The sequence below is a fragment of the Nyctereutes procyonoides genome, unplaced genomic scaffold (genome assembly GCF_905146905.1).
Source record: "Nyctereutes procyonoides isolate TBG_1078 unplaced genomic scaffold, NYPRO_anot_genome, whole genome shotgun sequence".
Lineage (NCBI taxonomy): Eukaryota > Metazoa > Chordata > Mammalia > Carnivora > Canidae > Nyctereutes > Nyctereutes procyonoides.
Window position 1 is genome coordinate 16,297,530 of NW_026575044.1, and position 15,344 is coordinate 16,312,873.

The following is a 15,344-nucleotide window of genomic DNA, read 5'->3' on the forward strand; positions in this document are numbered from 1 at the left end:
ATTTTTCTCAATTTTAAGATTTACTTTATTATTTTTTCCTAAGCTCTTAACATCTGATACTAGCAGATGACCAAATGAAGTTTCAAAGAATGAATAAATATTGACAAGGAAACCAGGAATACATTATTGTTTTTGTGTTTTGGGGGATGTATGGGGTTTGATTGTATTTTCATGTTGCTGAGATGTTAGACAACCCCATCTCAGCAATGACATAAATTCTTACTATACTTCTTCTACTGCTGTATCCAAAAATCCTTTTAGTATTCACTATGTGCTTTATGTGTATCATCTTGTTTGATCTTTGAGGGGGGATGATAGCATCCTCACAATACTGAAGAGGAAACTGATGTTTAGAGGGAAATTAAGGACCATCTGTAAGGTCGTATGGCTAGTGTAGTGACTGTGATAGCTTCCTTCTTCTGGTAAGAATCCTTTGACCATTGGGCTGGTAACCTGACCCACAGTGCCCAGTCACAGTGCCCTGACTCCCTGGACATAAGCGTTGGTTCATGGCTGAGTGTGTGAACCAAGCAAGGCCAATCAGTGCTCTTCCTGGGATAGATTGGTACTGGGTTTACAAAGCTGGGACAGCTTATGGCCTGTTCCTTTTTCCTGCTGTGGTAAGATTAAAGCCAGGTGTGTAAAGAGATGAACAGTGATGAGAGAAGGATGGATGGATGGACAGATGGATGGACAGCTGGATGGATGTTGTTGAGTTCCCTGTTCTAGTCCCAAGGCTATGGTTCATTGATCCTTTGAATTATCTCAGTGAGGGATCCCTGGGTGGCGCAGTGGTTTGGCGCCTGCCTTTGGCCCAGGGCGCGATCCTGGAGACCCGGGATCGAATCCCACATCGGGCTTCCGGTGCATGGAGCCTGCTTCTCCCTCTGCCTGTGTCTCTGCCTCTCTCTGTGACTATCATAAATAAATAAAAAAAAATTAAAAAAAAAAAGAATTATCTCAGTGAGATTACCAGTTACATAACACAATATTTCCCATTTTTTGCTTCAGTGAGCTTACGTGGAACTTCTTACAGATGAAGATCCTGGATGGATAGAATGAGAAAATGGTGAGGTCAACGTTAAAACCCAGAATCTGATGTTTTCTCTGCTGTTACCATTTCCTAGTATGACATATCAATCTCTTAAAACATCTCTCTTTAAACCACTTCCTCATGAGCAACACCCTGTAATTTTTAAAATCACTGCTCATCTTCCTGAGTCAACTTTCTTTTTTTGAAGCTGCTGTTTGTCCCTTTCTGAGATTTGGGAAGGGAGGTTTCCCTGGTTTATCAGAACATATCGGAATGCATCTCTCACTCTGGGTGTTTCTTGGCCGATGGCTAATCTTTCTGCTTTGTGTTGATTTCTGTTGGCACCAGTCTTACCAAGTGACATCTTCCATCCTTGGAACCTCCATCCTAGCAAATGGTAGAAACCTGCCCCTCAGACCTGGGTGTTTGCTGAGCCAGCAGCCAGTCTCCAGGCAGAGTGAGGCTGTGAGGAAACTGCAGGCAGGGGTGTGGGGATAGTGTCTCAGCTCCTGAGTCAGGAGCTACAGGCCTCTATACACTGACTTTCTGCAAGGACTTGTGGATAGGGCAAACAAGTCCCCAAACCTGAGGTCCAGCAGTATGGGGGAATGGCCTGCCTCCTTCATGAGGACATAGATACTGGTGGGGGTGGCTGGAGGTTGGGGGCACAAGGTGTGGTTTGTTCCTGACCAGATCCCCTGAGGATTGATCCTCCTTTATGGTATGTTTTCCTCTCCTGCTGCCTCCGAAGCTGACCTTTCCCACTTATGGAAAGCAGCTGCCCACCTGTAACTCTGTCCCTGGGGGGTGGGCCCTTTGGGGAGGTGAGGAGGGTGCAGCCAGCTGGTTGAGAAAGAGAGCCAGAGTGTGGAGTCTTACCTCTTGCTTGTGGACAGAGAGAGGAGTGAAAGGGCTCTGTCCCCTAGAAGCCCTCCTGGGGAGTGGGGTATTGAATTGCCTCCTCCCCAAAGCACTGGCATGGGCAAGCAAGCAGCATCTAGTGGATGCCATGGTAGCAAGTCAGCTTCTGGAAGGTTTGGGGTGGTCTGGAAACGTGGTGTTGAAGGGAGTGGGGTGATGGTGGCGATAAGGGACAGCACTAGCCATTGGCCAAATACCTGCTCTGTGTCAGGTGCTGGGGACACTGAGAATGAGCCTAGTCTAGTGGGGGAGACACATAAAGAATAGTATCATAAAAGTTGCTGTTATAGGGCAGGGGGCTGGTGAAGTCCGTAGGAGGAACACCTAACTATGTGCGCATGTGTGTCTAGCAGGTATGGGGGCTGTGAAGTAAATTTGGGGTGTTTGCAGAGGAGTTGATCTTTGAGCTAAGTTTTTTTTTTTTAATTTTAAGAAGATTTTATTTATTTATTTAAGAGAGAGAGAAAGCGAGAGACAGAGCATGAGCAGGGGGCGGGGGCGGCAGAGGGAGAGGGACAAGCAGAGCAGGGAGCCCAATGCAGAGCTCTATCCCAGGACCCTGAGATCATGACCTGAGCTGAAAGCAGACCCTTGACTGACTGAGCTGCCTAGGTGTCTCTTGAGCAGACTTGAAACTATGATTAGGAGATGGACTGGACACACTGAGGATGGGCTCTTGGAGAGAATGAATGGCTTGTAAGGGCTTTGAGGTGTGAGAGGCCAAGGCCTGTGCATCAGCGAGATTGGTGCCTGAGCAGGTGTGTTGTACTTGGTAGTTTTCTCCTCAAAGTTATGAGACATCACTGGGCTTTCACCTGAGGGGTGACATGCTGAGATTTGAATTTAAGATCACTCTGGTGGCAGAGCTGAGATGGAGTTGGAATGGCGGCAAGGTTAGGGTGGCAGGAGAGTCCAGCCATCCAGGAGCACAGGGATGGGGCCACAGCTCAGGCAGTGACACAGAGATGTGTAGTATTGAGGATGCAGGTGGCCTAATTAGCACCTGGAGGGCAGTGAGGGGAAGCAGGAGCCTAGGAGGACAGCCATGTTTCTGGTTTGGGTTAGGTCAATGGTGGTGTTATTTGTGGCACAAAGGGATACTGAGGGAGGTGGGAGGTCCAGGTAAGGTTTCTTTTAAGTCTGCTTTAAATGCAGACTGGAGTGCACTGGGAGGCAAGAGGAAAGGGTGGTGGTTGAGGATGCCAGAGCAGCGCAGGTGGAGGAGATGCTCCCCTGGGCACCGGTGAGGTTGAGAGATGAGTCCAGGGATCCCTGGGTGGCTCAGGGGTTTGGCGCCTGCCTTTGGCCCAGGGCGCGATCCTGGAGTCCCGGGATCGAGTCCCGTGTCGGGCTCCTGGCGTGGAGCCTGCTTCTCCCTCTGCCTGTGTCTCTGCCTCTCTCTCTCTTTCTCTGCCTATCATAAATAAATAAATAAATAAATAAATAAATAAATAAATAAATATCTTTTAAAAAAAAAGAGAGAGAGAGAGAGAGAGAGAGAGAGAGAGATGAGTCCAAGGGGCCTGGTGTAGATGTGAGGAGAGAATGGCAGAGTCACGGTCTGAGTGGGAATAGGAAGGTTAGAGCTCTCAGGGATTTGCAGGGATTAGGGTTTATCGAGATTTACCATTATGACTCCCCATGTTTAAATCGTACCGCGGTTACTGTGTGAGCTCTGGCAAACTTGCCTGAGCCTCAATTTCCTCCTCTGTAAAGTGGGGTGAGATTGTATCAACTTTCTGGGATTGTTGTGTAAATTAAGTGGAATAACCTGCAGAGATCACCCAGAGCACAGTGGGTGCCCTGTCGCCTGCCAGCACTGGGCCTGCACTAGCTCATCACCTGGTGAGATCAGCAGGATTTCTTGTGATCGTGCTCTTAGGGGATAGTTAGATAAATTATTTAATGCAGTTTGTTCTGAGAAAACATTTCAAACTATATTTTGGGGCAGAGGAATAATAAAAGGGATCCTTATGGTGAAAAGGTCGAAGCTCAAAGTTGTGGTGCGACCAGCCAGAATCTCCAGGTGAGCTAGAGGGAACACCAGGACTTCTGCCGAACCGCCCTGGGGTGGGGTGTGTGGGCAGAACCTGGCAGTACTCAGCCCCCCTTCTGCTACCTCGGTCCCTCCGCCCCGTCCTTGGCTGTTAACAGCTTCTAGACCTGCGGCTTCCCTCCTCACAGGTCCGCCTGTGCGGCCCGGCTGGGATCATCCAGGAAACGCCTTGTAAGTCGGGCAGGTGTGGCTGTGGGTGTGGGAAGGCCCCTTGGACGTGAGTCAGCGGGCCTCCTCCCTGGTGAGTCAGGGGTGGGGGCCGGCTGGCAGGGAGGAGGCGGAGCAGGGAGGGGCCGGCCAGCACAGGTCTCCACCACCAGGGGGCAGGAACCAGGCCGGGGAAAAGCAGCCCCAGTGCTGGAGGCCTCTGGCCCCAGGGCCGGTGGACGTGGAGCCGAGACAGCTCCGCGGGCTGGGCGTGGGCGGAGTCGCTGCCGGCGACGTGCCCATGGCCCAAGTGTGCCCCGGTTTCTCTGCCTTCGCGGGCAAGTGGGGACTGAACTGGGATTGGTCGCTGGGGTCATTCTCTCCAGCCCTCCTGTCTGCTGACTGGGAGGGAGCTGCTCCACTCGCTGTGAGTCAGCGGCATGTGATTCTCGCCAGTGTCAGGCCTCTGGCCCCTTGATGGGCACCATGGGGCCTCAGTTCCCGAGGAACAGGCCTCCCGGTGCCGCTCTGGCAGTCGGTGGCTCTCTGGCATACCCCTCACTGTGCCCCCCACCCTCCACCCCGTTCGTTCCTGTGGCCTTCTGGACTTTCTCCCTGGCTCCAGGGTCTCCAGCCTGCCCCTGGGGCGATTGCGCAGCAGCTTCCCTCCCTGGGCCCCAGGGCTGGAGCTGGCAGTTCCTCAGGGGGGTTCCTCAGGGATTTATAGCTTCCGGAAGCTGTTTTCCAGTGTCTAAGTGTCACTCCTGGGATCTGAGAAATCATGATTTGGTGGCAGAGCCAGTGTTGTGATTTGGGAGGTGAGAAAGTACCCTGGCTCCTAAATACCATCCCTAGTGCCCCCACTGCGTTCAGTAACCACAGACACGGTTGGCACCGGGTGTGAGTGACCCTTTGCTCATGCAGAACTGAACGAGACCCAGTCCTCGCCCAGTGAGCTCACCATGTGGGAGTGAGGGCAAGAGAAGACAAGCCCTCGGCTGACTCAACCCAGAGCAGATGCTCTAGTCCTTGTATGGGACAGAGCAGGTAGAGATGGAATCTGGCTGGCCTGGGGAAGTAGGTGGCCTTTAACTGACCTTTGGGGGGTAGCTGAGATTTCAGCAGGAAAGAGGGCTATGAGGTGCAGGGGCCAGCATCCGTGACAGGTCTCATGGTGAAGGCAGAGCTGTGCCTGAGGCAGGTAGGCTGTGTGCAGAAGAGGCCCCAAAGCAGGTGGGGCCAGAGTCAGGGCCCTCAGGGCCAGGCTGTGTATGGGGTCCACGGGCCGCAGTGCCCTCTGAGCCTGAGAGGCCTTCTCTCAAGAGCACTCCACTCACTGGGCTTTACCTGTGGGGTGCAGTAGGGTTTGATGGGGAGGGTCAGTCAGGGAGGGGTCCACCAGCATTGGGAAGGAGGGGACATGGGGGTTAGGGGGGCTCCAAGGCCTGAGTCCATCTGCATGGGTCAGTCTGCCACAGGTCCCATGGTGACCCTGGGCAGGGGCAGCCCAGCATCTATGTGACCCTGTCACATCTATCCCAGCTCCTCCGCACTCACTCAAAGCCCCCAGGGGTGCCCCACGAAGGGCCCTGTGCCAGTGCCCTCTCCCCAAGCACTGCCCCGGCTTTCCGGCCTTCTGAGAGGAGGCGGGTGCCGCTGAGTCACTGCCTGGGTATCTGGGGCTGGAGCCATGGCTGAGTCACCTGGGACCAGGGCCCGGGGGGGATGGGAAGGGAGCTGCTGGACATCTGGAAGGGGGAGGGGGGCTGGGCGGAGGCAGGAAGGGCAGTGCCAGCACTGGGGGGGGGGGGACCAGGGGCAGTGGACAAAGAGACTGGAGCCCGCTCATCCCTGGCAACACCTCCCCTGGGCTGGGCCCTGAGTGGCTGCTGGGTTTGGGGAGGAGCCTGGCAGGATGGGGTGACCAAGGGCGGTGGCTGTGCCCTGCCCCAGGCTTGGCCTCCACTGGGGAAGCTGTCTGCCCTGCTCACTTGCCCACCCCCCACACTGGAGAGAGGATCCTGGCCTTCCCTGCTCCCTGCAAACCTCCAGGGTCTTCCTCACAGTCCTGCACAGAATGCTCACCCCACCAACCGTAGACCGCACCCTGACAGCGCCCAGACCAACAGGGCGAGCAGAGCCTCCGCCTCCTGCCTCCCGGACGCGCCTCCTGCCCACGGGGCCTCTCAGCGTGTTCTCTGCACAGGCTTCCCTCATTACCTTACCAAGAGGAATTCCCAGGCCAACCACGAGGCTCCCCTAGCTCCTTTTTTTTTTTTTTTAAAGATTTTATTTATTCATGAGACACACAGGGAGAGGCAGAGACACAGACAGGGGGAGAAGCAGGCTCCATGCAAGGAGCCTGATGTGGGACTTGATCCCAGGACCCCAGGATCATACCCTGGGCCAAAGGCAGGCGCCAAACCGCTGAGCCACCCAGGGACCCCACTCCCCTAGCTCCTTAAGTCAGCTTGCACACATACACACACTCACACACTCACACGCACATACGCTCACATACATACACACTTACACGCCTGCCCGGGAAGTCCCTGGGAGCCTGTATCCTCTGACTCACAGATGAGCTGTGACTTGCAGGCATGTGTCAGAAGAGGCCTGGCATGAGATGCTCAGCCCACCAACGGGGGCCACTGCCCCTCACCCTGGGCCTGGGCTGCCCCTTCCCCAGATACCTCCCACTCCTCTCTGCGACCTGGGTGAGGCCTTTCTTTCCAGCTGGTGGTGGAGCTCAAGGTGTCTGGGAGGGAGGGGGCTAGCCAGGAGTGGGTGGGGGTGGCAGGAGGCCAGACTCTGGCGGGATCAGGTTAGGGCAGGTTTGGGGGCCAGAGGGGCAGGCATATAAACCCCACTGTGCACACCTGGCCCTCTGCTTTCCTTGCAGAGTGTGTCTGTCATCATCGGGTCTGGTGAGTACCTCCATCCTGCTGAGGGCTGGTTGGGGGGGGGCCCTGGGTCTCTGCCTTATTCCTGTGTCTTGACCCTTGTCTCCATACTTTCCTCATTCTGGATCTTTCCCTCTAGGGGACCTTGTTTGAAGTGTGGGAATGAGGGCTTTTCCCAGGCTCCTCAGTGAGGTCTCAGTGTGGGGGTAGCTCTGAGGCCTTCTCTTGGGTCTTATTCTGGGCATCTCAGTCTAGAGACCCTTCTTGGGGGTCTAGGCCCAGGAATATGAGGTGTGGAGGGTGGTGCTGTAATGAAAGTCTTGACCTTGGTTTTTGTTTTTGTAAAGTCCTGGGTTCTAGCAGGACTGAGGGAAAGAGCCAGGGATCTCAAGTACCTGGGTCCTGCCCTGAGTGGCTGCACGGTCCCCTGCCCTCTTCCTTCTCAACTTCTCCCCTTGGAGAAGGCAATGCTAGCGGGGTGGGCCCAGGGCACTCCTTGGCCCGGGGCCCTCACCCCAGGACCCCCAAGCTTCCCAGGGCTGCTCAGAGCATTCTCAGGGGCAGAGCCGTGGAAAAGATGGCCTCTGAGTTCTGCCTGCTGTTCCCAGGGCACAGGACATGCAGTTCCTTTAGTACCAATTGTAATAGGATCCTTCTTGGTGGGGAGGGTTGTTCAGTGGCCTCCACCAGTTCCCTGTCTGATTGAGACAATGCCCCCTCCCCTGGTGGCTCAGAGGTTTCCAGTGTGAGTGAAGATCCATCCCTGTCCTCTGAGAGTCCTTAGTCCAGTGGACAAAACACACTTGCCCAAGGGCACTGCCTCCGGCCTTACGGGCCCCTCGTATATGAGGGAGATGACTCCTCGGGGACTCTCATACCCTGGGCTGCAGCTGTGACTGACTAGCCTGTGGAGAGGCCACCTTCCCGGTGCTGGCACAGAGCCCACTGGTCTGTGGAAGAGGCTCCATAGAGAGGACAGTAGGTGGGACTCTGGCCACCTGCTCATTTCCCTTTCCATAGACACTCAAAGTGGGGAGCCCTGCCCTCAGGGCTGTGCCGCAGGTGCGATCGGAGGAGACACGAAGCCCTGCCCTTGGTGATTTCCAAACACGGGGAAGAGTTTAGCATCTGCCTGCAGCGGGCAGTGGATGTATAGCTTCTACCCAGGGAGGCAGTGTCCGGACAGACGCAGAGAGGAGCACAAGGGCTGAAGTGTCTCCATCACTTGCCACCCCTGTGCCCCAGATCCAAGATGTCCAGTCCCCTGGAGCAGGCGCTGGCTGTGATGGTCTCCACCTTCCACAAGTACTCTGGCCAAGAGGGTGACAAGTTCAAGCTGAGCAAGGCGGAGATGAAGACACTTTTGCAGAAGGAGCTGCCCAGCTTTGTTGGGGTGAGTGGGGCTGGCTGGGATGAGAGGGTCCTAATGTGTGTGTGTGGGGGGGTTGCTGCTGCAGGGGGCTGAGGCCCCAGTGGGAGTACCCTATCACTGCTGTTCCCACGGCTCTCCAGAGGATGGATGGCTGTCAGGGCCCTCAGTGGCCATCTGTCCAGTCCCCTCACTGAGTTGAGCAAGCCAGAGCCCCGAGACGGGAAGTGACTGGCCCAGGAGCACACAGCTCTCTTGCTCTTAGTTTCCATGTTCTATGCCAGACTAAGAAGGGACACCGGGAGAGAAAAGTGCAGCTAGCACATGCAGCCTGGGGTTGTTTGCAGACAGATGCAGTCAACTTTCAGTTTGCCCCTTGCCTTCCCCATACTGACTACTGAATAATTTTAAGTCAGGCCTCAGGCTGTGGACTTATGCAGCAGGTCCTTTATTCTTTTAAAATGTTTTTTGGTTAAGCCTTTCTAATTTGGTTTCCTTTTGGCTGGTATTAAAAACTTCGCCTTTTCTGAATTCAGGAATTTCTTCATCAGCAACGTGAGGTAGCGATGCCCACCTTGCTGGTCTGGGGGGGGCGGTGGTTACCTGGGGGCCCCTCACTCCCAGCACAGGCAGCTGGAGACCTTTCTCACCGAAGGCCTACCTGTCCTCACTCATGTGGTCTCCTCGTAGCTCCCCGGAGCTCCCGGCCCACTTACCTACTGCCCAGTGCAGACAGAGGGCTGGGCTCTGGCCAGTGGGTGTGGGTTTGGTGTGGGGGTGGGTGGAGAGCAGCCTGCTGAGCTATTCTCTCGCCCTTCAGGAGAAGGTGGATGAGGAGGGCCTGAAGAAGCTGATGGGAAATCTGGATGAGAACAGTGACCAACAGGTGGATTTCCAGGAGTACGCGGTTTTTCTGGCCCTGGTCACTATCATGTGCAATGACTTCTTCCAGGACTCCCCAGACCGGCCCTGAAGCAGAGCTCTTACTCTGCCAAGGGCCTCCTGGCCTACGAGGACTCTAGCTTTCCTTTTTGTATTCAATAAACTTTTCTGTTGATGGTATTCTAATTGCTCAGTGATGCCCCATACCCTGGTCAGCACAATTGGGGTGCTGGAAAACCAGAGCCTCCTTAGATCCTACCTCCCCTGGGCCCTGACTCTTTTCTGGAAATCTCCTCAAGGCCAGAGCTATGTCCTAGGTCCCAGACTTTGTGATTTTAAATACCATTAAAAAATTGAGATAGTTTGCTAACTTTTTTTTCTTTTTTTGCCAAATAAAGATATTAAAAAAGGCAAATCCCATTCACAATCACCATCATTTCATAAAAAGATAAAATTCCAACAAAGGAGGAAGGATATACTCAGAACAAAGGACAGGCCTTGACATTCAATGCTGTGAACAGTTGTACTCAGAACTGCTCAAGAGGTATACATTGGTCTGAATGACCCGGCACACCTCCCATGAAGGACCTCTTGCCAGGTTTCAGGGCATCAGCAGTGGCCCTGTTTTAGCAAAGTTGTATTTTTTTTTTTTTTTTTTTTGATATCTGCTCTCAGATTGGCTTTCGTGTGAATTCATCCTTCTCTGGTCTCTGTTGGAAGCTACCAAGCTCATTCCTATCAGCATCCTGATTGTTTTCTACCATGTTCTCTAAGCTTGTATAGTGAGGTTGCATCTGTTCTGCACCCTATGTCCAATCAGGTGACAGCCTAACCAAGTGCTTTGTCACTGCCTAACAGGGTCACCGACTTTCCAACTAGCAAAGTTGAGGTCTGTATATATTTTTTTAAGATTTTATTTATTTATGAGAGAGAGAGAGAGAAAGAAAGAGACAGAGAGAGAGAGAGAGAGAGAGAGAGAGGCAGAGACACAGGCAGAGAGAGACACAGGCTCTATGCAGAGAGCCCAACGTGGGTCTCCATCCCGGGTCTCCAGGATCAAGCCCTGGGCTGAAGGTGGCGCTAAACCGCGAGCCACCTGGGCTGCCCGAGGTCTGCATATTTTATTCTGTCCTCTCTTCAATTAATTACATACATTAGGTTTTCTCTCTCTCTCTTTCTCTTTCTTTTTAATGGGTCCCACTCCTCGTTACCAAATTCTCTACAGTTAGGAATGTATTCAGTTGTAAGGCACAGGAAACCTAACAATGGGATAAATAAATTGGCATTTTAGTGCCTCATTAAATAAGTCTGAGATATGCAATTCAGGTTTGGTTAAGTGACTCAGAGATGCTGTTTGGTTACCTGCACAAAGTCACCCAACACTTGGTGAATTAAGACAGATTCATTTTCCCTCCAGGTTCTGTAAGGGGACCACGATCAGTCAGTGGGGTTCTCATTTGGAATTCCTCATGTGGTTTCAGATGGATGTTGGAGCTGGAGTCATCAGAAAGTTCCAATCAATTCAACTTCTGAGGTAGCTCACTTAATATGTCTGGCAACTGCTGCTGGTTGTAAGCTGGGAGCTCAGCTGAAACTGTCATCTGGACCTCTCTATGTAGCTTGGACTTCTCAGAGCATGGCAGCTAGGTTCTGATAAGGAGTGTCCCTTGAGTGAGTATCCCAAGAGGTCCCAATGGGGGCTATGAGACTTTCAAGATTTGTCTCGGAAACCCAAGAATATCACTTCTGCTGCATTCTATTCATCAAGCAAGTCATTAGTCTGGCCCAGATTTAAGGTTCCATCTTTTCATGTGAAGAGCAGTAGCACAAAATCGACACTGGCCACCTTTGGAGACTGTATACCATAGTCTGACTTCTAGCAACCATGTGTAGAATGCACATGACCTACCATGTCTTACCCTATTAAGGCATCCTTCCTTAGACCTACCAAGTCTCACCCCATTAAAGCATCAATGTGAGGTCCAGGGTCTTCCCATTATGTCAGCCCCAAGTTTGGGTGTTGCTGAGTACAGCTCCTTGAGAACAATTCCCCTGGACCTGAAGACCTATGAACAACACATTCAACGCACAAAGGTGAGATAGGTAATAAACACACCTAGTCTAAAAGGAGTGGTGGTGGATTGAGGGCACGAAAGTGTCATTGGCTCATAGCAATTCTGAATTTGAGTTGGATGTGTGCCACCAGAATCTTGATTAGGGCCAGTTTTGCTCCCTATAACTGATTCTTCATGGGTCCACTTCCTAAGCTCTTGATTTCATTCTCTTTAACTCTTTATTTTTCCATAAGAAATGTTTGTGTTGGGCCCCTGGGTGGTTCAGTCTGTGAAGTGTCTGCCTTTGGCTCAGGTCATGATCCCAGGGTCCTGGGATCGAGCTCCATATCAGGCTCCCTGGTCAGTGGGGAGTCTGCTTCTCCCTCTGCCTCTCCCCCTGCTTGTCTCTCTCTAAAACAAATAAATAATGTCTAAAAAAAAAAAAAAAAAAGAAATGTCTGTTTGTAGCTTTCTTAGCTGTCTCCTGCCCAAAGGAAGTTGACAACCCAAAGCTTCTTTTGTTTGCACCATCTCTATGATTTTCAGCCCAAGATTATGTAATTCCTTTAAAAATGTTGTGGGGGGGCATCCCCAGTGGCTCAGTAGTTTAGTGCCACCTTCATCCCAGGGTGTGATCCTGGGGACCTGGGATTGAGTCCCACGTTGGGCTCCCTGTATGGAGCCTGCTTCTCTCTCTGTCTGTGTCTCTGCCTCTCTCTCTCTCTCTGTGTCTCTCATGAATAAATAAAATAAACTCTTAAAAAAAATGTTGTGAGCTTTCTGTGTATCAACTTATAATTCATTTGATTAGACAAAAGCCACACTAGCTAACCTCCCAGAGACCAGCCCCTCCCTCCCTTAGATGGACAACCAGGGAGCTCTAATCTGAAAGGCACACTTGTGAATTATTAGAAGCCAACTTGTTTATCCAAGAAGATCTGTGAGACTTGCCTTTAAATCTTTCCAAGTCTATACCTTTGACTTCGTTTTTACCTGGTGTCCTTCTCTATTGGTGAGGCCCTGCATTTGACTTTGCCCTGAGGCCATTTATCACTTTGAGAACCATGCTGGCCTTTAACAAAGACTGTTCTGGGCCCTCTATACTTCTTCTGAAAAACCTGAGCTGTTCCTTCTTAGGTCATTTCTTTCTTCTCATATTTTATCATGGGTGTCAGAATAAGTAGGCCCTTTCAGCATTCTGTCTAAACATCTCCTTAGCTGGATCATGAGTTCATTAGGTACTCTTTCTATTTTCCCGTTACCATAGAATTCCCAGACATTCCACAACTACCTACCTTTCTGAAGAAAGGTCACCCTTTCTTCAGCCTTCAGTAATAATTTCCTCACTACCCTCTAAATTATTCCTGTGAACCTCTTTGAGGTGTTCCTAGCTTTCACTTATTGCCTGCTCCCAAAGCCAATGGCACCTGCTTCAGGTTTGTGTAACAGCATCATCCCTTCTTGCAAGGAACCAGCTCATACTAACTTACTAAGCTTTTCCTACCACTTCCTCTATCACTATGTGTAGTTTCCATTTGGTCTGCATCCCCAAGATACATCAATGAACAGTTCAATGAAATATTTTGTCATTTCATAACAAGGGTCCCTGGCTTTCCAGCCTGGACTAATTGGGCTCTTGTATCTCTCTATCTTCCCTCCTCCACATAGCCAATTCTACATTTGATTCTTTTATTTGAGGACTGCACTTTCAGATGTAAAATTCTCTACCAGTTTGGAATGTATTCAGCTCTGAGTTGCAATAACCTGACGAATAAGTGACTTAAATTATCTTATATAACAAGTCTGGGGTGGGCAGTTCAGGGTTGGTTCAGGGGTGCAGAGATGCCACATGACACCAAGTGTCTTTTCAGTTTTTTTGCTCTGTAACCTATAGTATATATGCTTTCTGCCTCGTGCATGCTGTTTCATGATCACAAGATGGCTGCTGTACCTCCAGGTCTGTGTTCCAGTCTGGAAGATAGAGGAAGGGTAAGGTGCAAAAACCTTTTCCTTAGACTTTGCCTTTTTATTATGCAAAAACTAGTCTCTCCAAGGATTTCCACTTGCATCTCTTTGATCTTAAAGATATATTATGGCTAGTCCTAGCTGCAACCAAGTATTTTCACCAGGGCATGTGAAAGAAAAAAATAGTTTTTTAAAGTTTCTATCTATCTATCTATCTATCTATCTATCTATCATCTATCATCTATCATTTGATAAATAAAATGTGAGAGTGAGCACACATATGCGGGAGCAGAGGGTGGAACAGAGGTGGAGGGAGAGGGACAAGCTGACTCTGTGCTCAGCACAGAGCCCAATGCAGGGCTTTGCGATCTGGTCTCAGGACTTTGCGATCACAACCTGAGCGAAGACCAAGAGTTGGCCACTCAACCTACTAGCCATCCAGGTGCCCCCAAAATGGGTTTTAATAATAAGGAGAGACAAGAATGGACAGTGGACAAGCAATTGACAATATTTTCCTGAACTGTCTGGGAGCTGGGAGAGGCTGAATAAGGAACAGTGTTGGGACTTTACCCAGGTCTGTAAGAAAAGGCCTCACTTCTATGGGACATGGGATACGGAGCAGGGGTCTGGGCCTTCCTCCTTTTCCCCTGCCCACCTTTTCCGCTGCCCCTGTCCTTTGGCTTTGGGATGCCTGGGTGACTCAGTGGTTGAGCGTCTGCCTTTGGCTCAGAGCATGATCCCGGAGTCCCAGGATCAAGTCCCACAATGGGCTCCCTGCATAGAGCCTGCTTCTTCTCCCTCTTCCTGTGTCTCTGCCTCTCTCTCTGTGTGTCTCTCATGAATAAATGAATAAAGATGGTATTTTAAAAAAATAAATGAAGCTTAGGCTTTGTGGGAAGGGAAGGGGACCTGGGTAAGCAGAGTCCAGATGTTCTTGGACTCTTTTTTTTTTTTTCATTCTTGGACTCTTGATGAATCAAGGGGAAATACGGCTTATTTGCTGGTGGTCTGGATGCTCACAGTGGACCCTGGCTTTTTCTGGGGCTCAGTTCCCCATTCTTGGGCTGTTTTGTCTTGTGGAGACTGGCCTCAGCTGGCTGGGCACTGAATGGGGCTAATTTCTTTTCCTTATGCACATCTGAGAGGCTTACAAACACTAGACTTAGCTAGCTGGTTGCAACAGTCTTCCTAGAAAATCTGTGCTGAGGCAGAGAGCAGAAGAGTCCAGAAACGGCAGGTTCAAAGGGGTTGGCCAGCTCTCTCCCTCCTTCCTCCTGGAGCCGCAGCTGGGAGGAGGGCCTGTTTTTCCCTTGGTTTTCGGCTCTTTGGGATCTACCTTTGGCAGCCTATTAACCCTTGCAGAAAAGATAGTGACATCAAGTGTGGCTCTTGAGATGAAATGACTGAACTAGAGCTCCCCCGTGCTCCTGTCTTCAGGTCACATGAGCTCTCCGATGACTCACTGCTCCCACCCGGCTTGGCCATCAAAAGAGGTGGTGTCCTAAGCTGTACAGGCTCTCCTTGGCCTCCATTCTTCCCAGCAAAGGCTCCCTGGCTGGAGCGCAGTAATCAAATATTCCCTGCTCACCTCTTCTTCAGGGGCTTAGATGATGAGGAAGAAGGTGGATCAGTCTGACAACACTTCATTGGCGCCACTGGGCTATGGCATTGGGGGTGCTCACCCTGCCCCTAGGCCCATGTCCTTTTGGAACAAGCACGTGAATGTCCAGATGCTCTAGGACACTTCATCTTATTTCTCCCTGAGGTGCAGAACCAGACACAGCTTCAGAGGGCAATGCAGTTTCCCAGGAGCCTTTCAAAGACCATGGTGGATATGGTGGGGGCAGTAGAGAGAGGGGAGGGAGAGAGGCAGGGGAAGGGAGGGCCAGCGCTAGGGGAAGTCCTCCCCGATCAGATTGTGTCTACTCCTACCCGCACACCCACAGGCCAAGGAGGGACCCTCACCTTCCAAATGTGCTGGACACTTGCACACGGCAGCTCTGGGGAGAGCCCA

The 15,344-nt window shown here is 51.4% G+C and overlaps 1 protein-coding gene across 2 annotated transcripts; it reads left to right on the forward strand.

The window, feature by feature from the left end:
* Positions 1 to 6,986: 6,986 nt before the first annotated feature.
* On the forward strand, positions 6,987 to 9,491 carry S100A2 (S100 calcium binding protein A2). 2 transcript variants are annotated; one of them, XM_055324254.1, is made up of 3 exons: positions 6,987 to 7,084; positions 8,306 to 8,453; positions 9,253 to 9,491. In XM_055324254.1, the coding sequence occupies exons 2-3, from the start codon at positions 8,313 to 8,315 to the stop codon at positions 9,400 to 9,402; spliced, it is 291 nt and encodes a 96-aa protein (XP_055180229.1). In that variant the 5' UTR covers positions 6,987 to 7,084; positions 8,306 to 8,312; the 3' UTR covers positions 9,403 to 9,491. The 2 variants fall into 2 exon arrangements, with proteins under 2 accessions (XP_055180229.1, XP_055180228.1); XM_055324253.1 differs by having other exon boundaries at positions 6,988 to 7,084; positions 9,250 to 9,491.
* Positions 9,492 to 15,344: the final 5,853 nt, after the last annotated feature.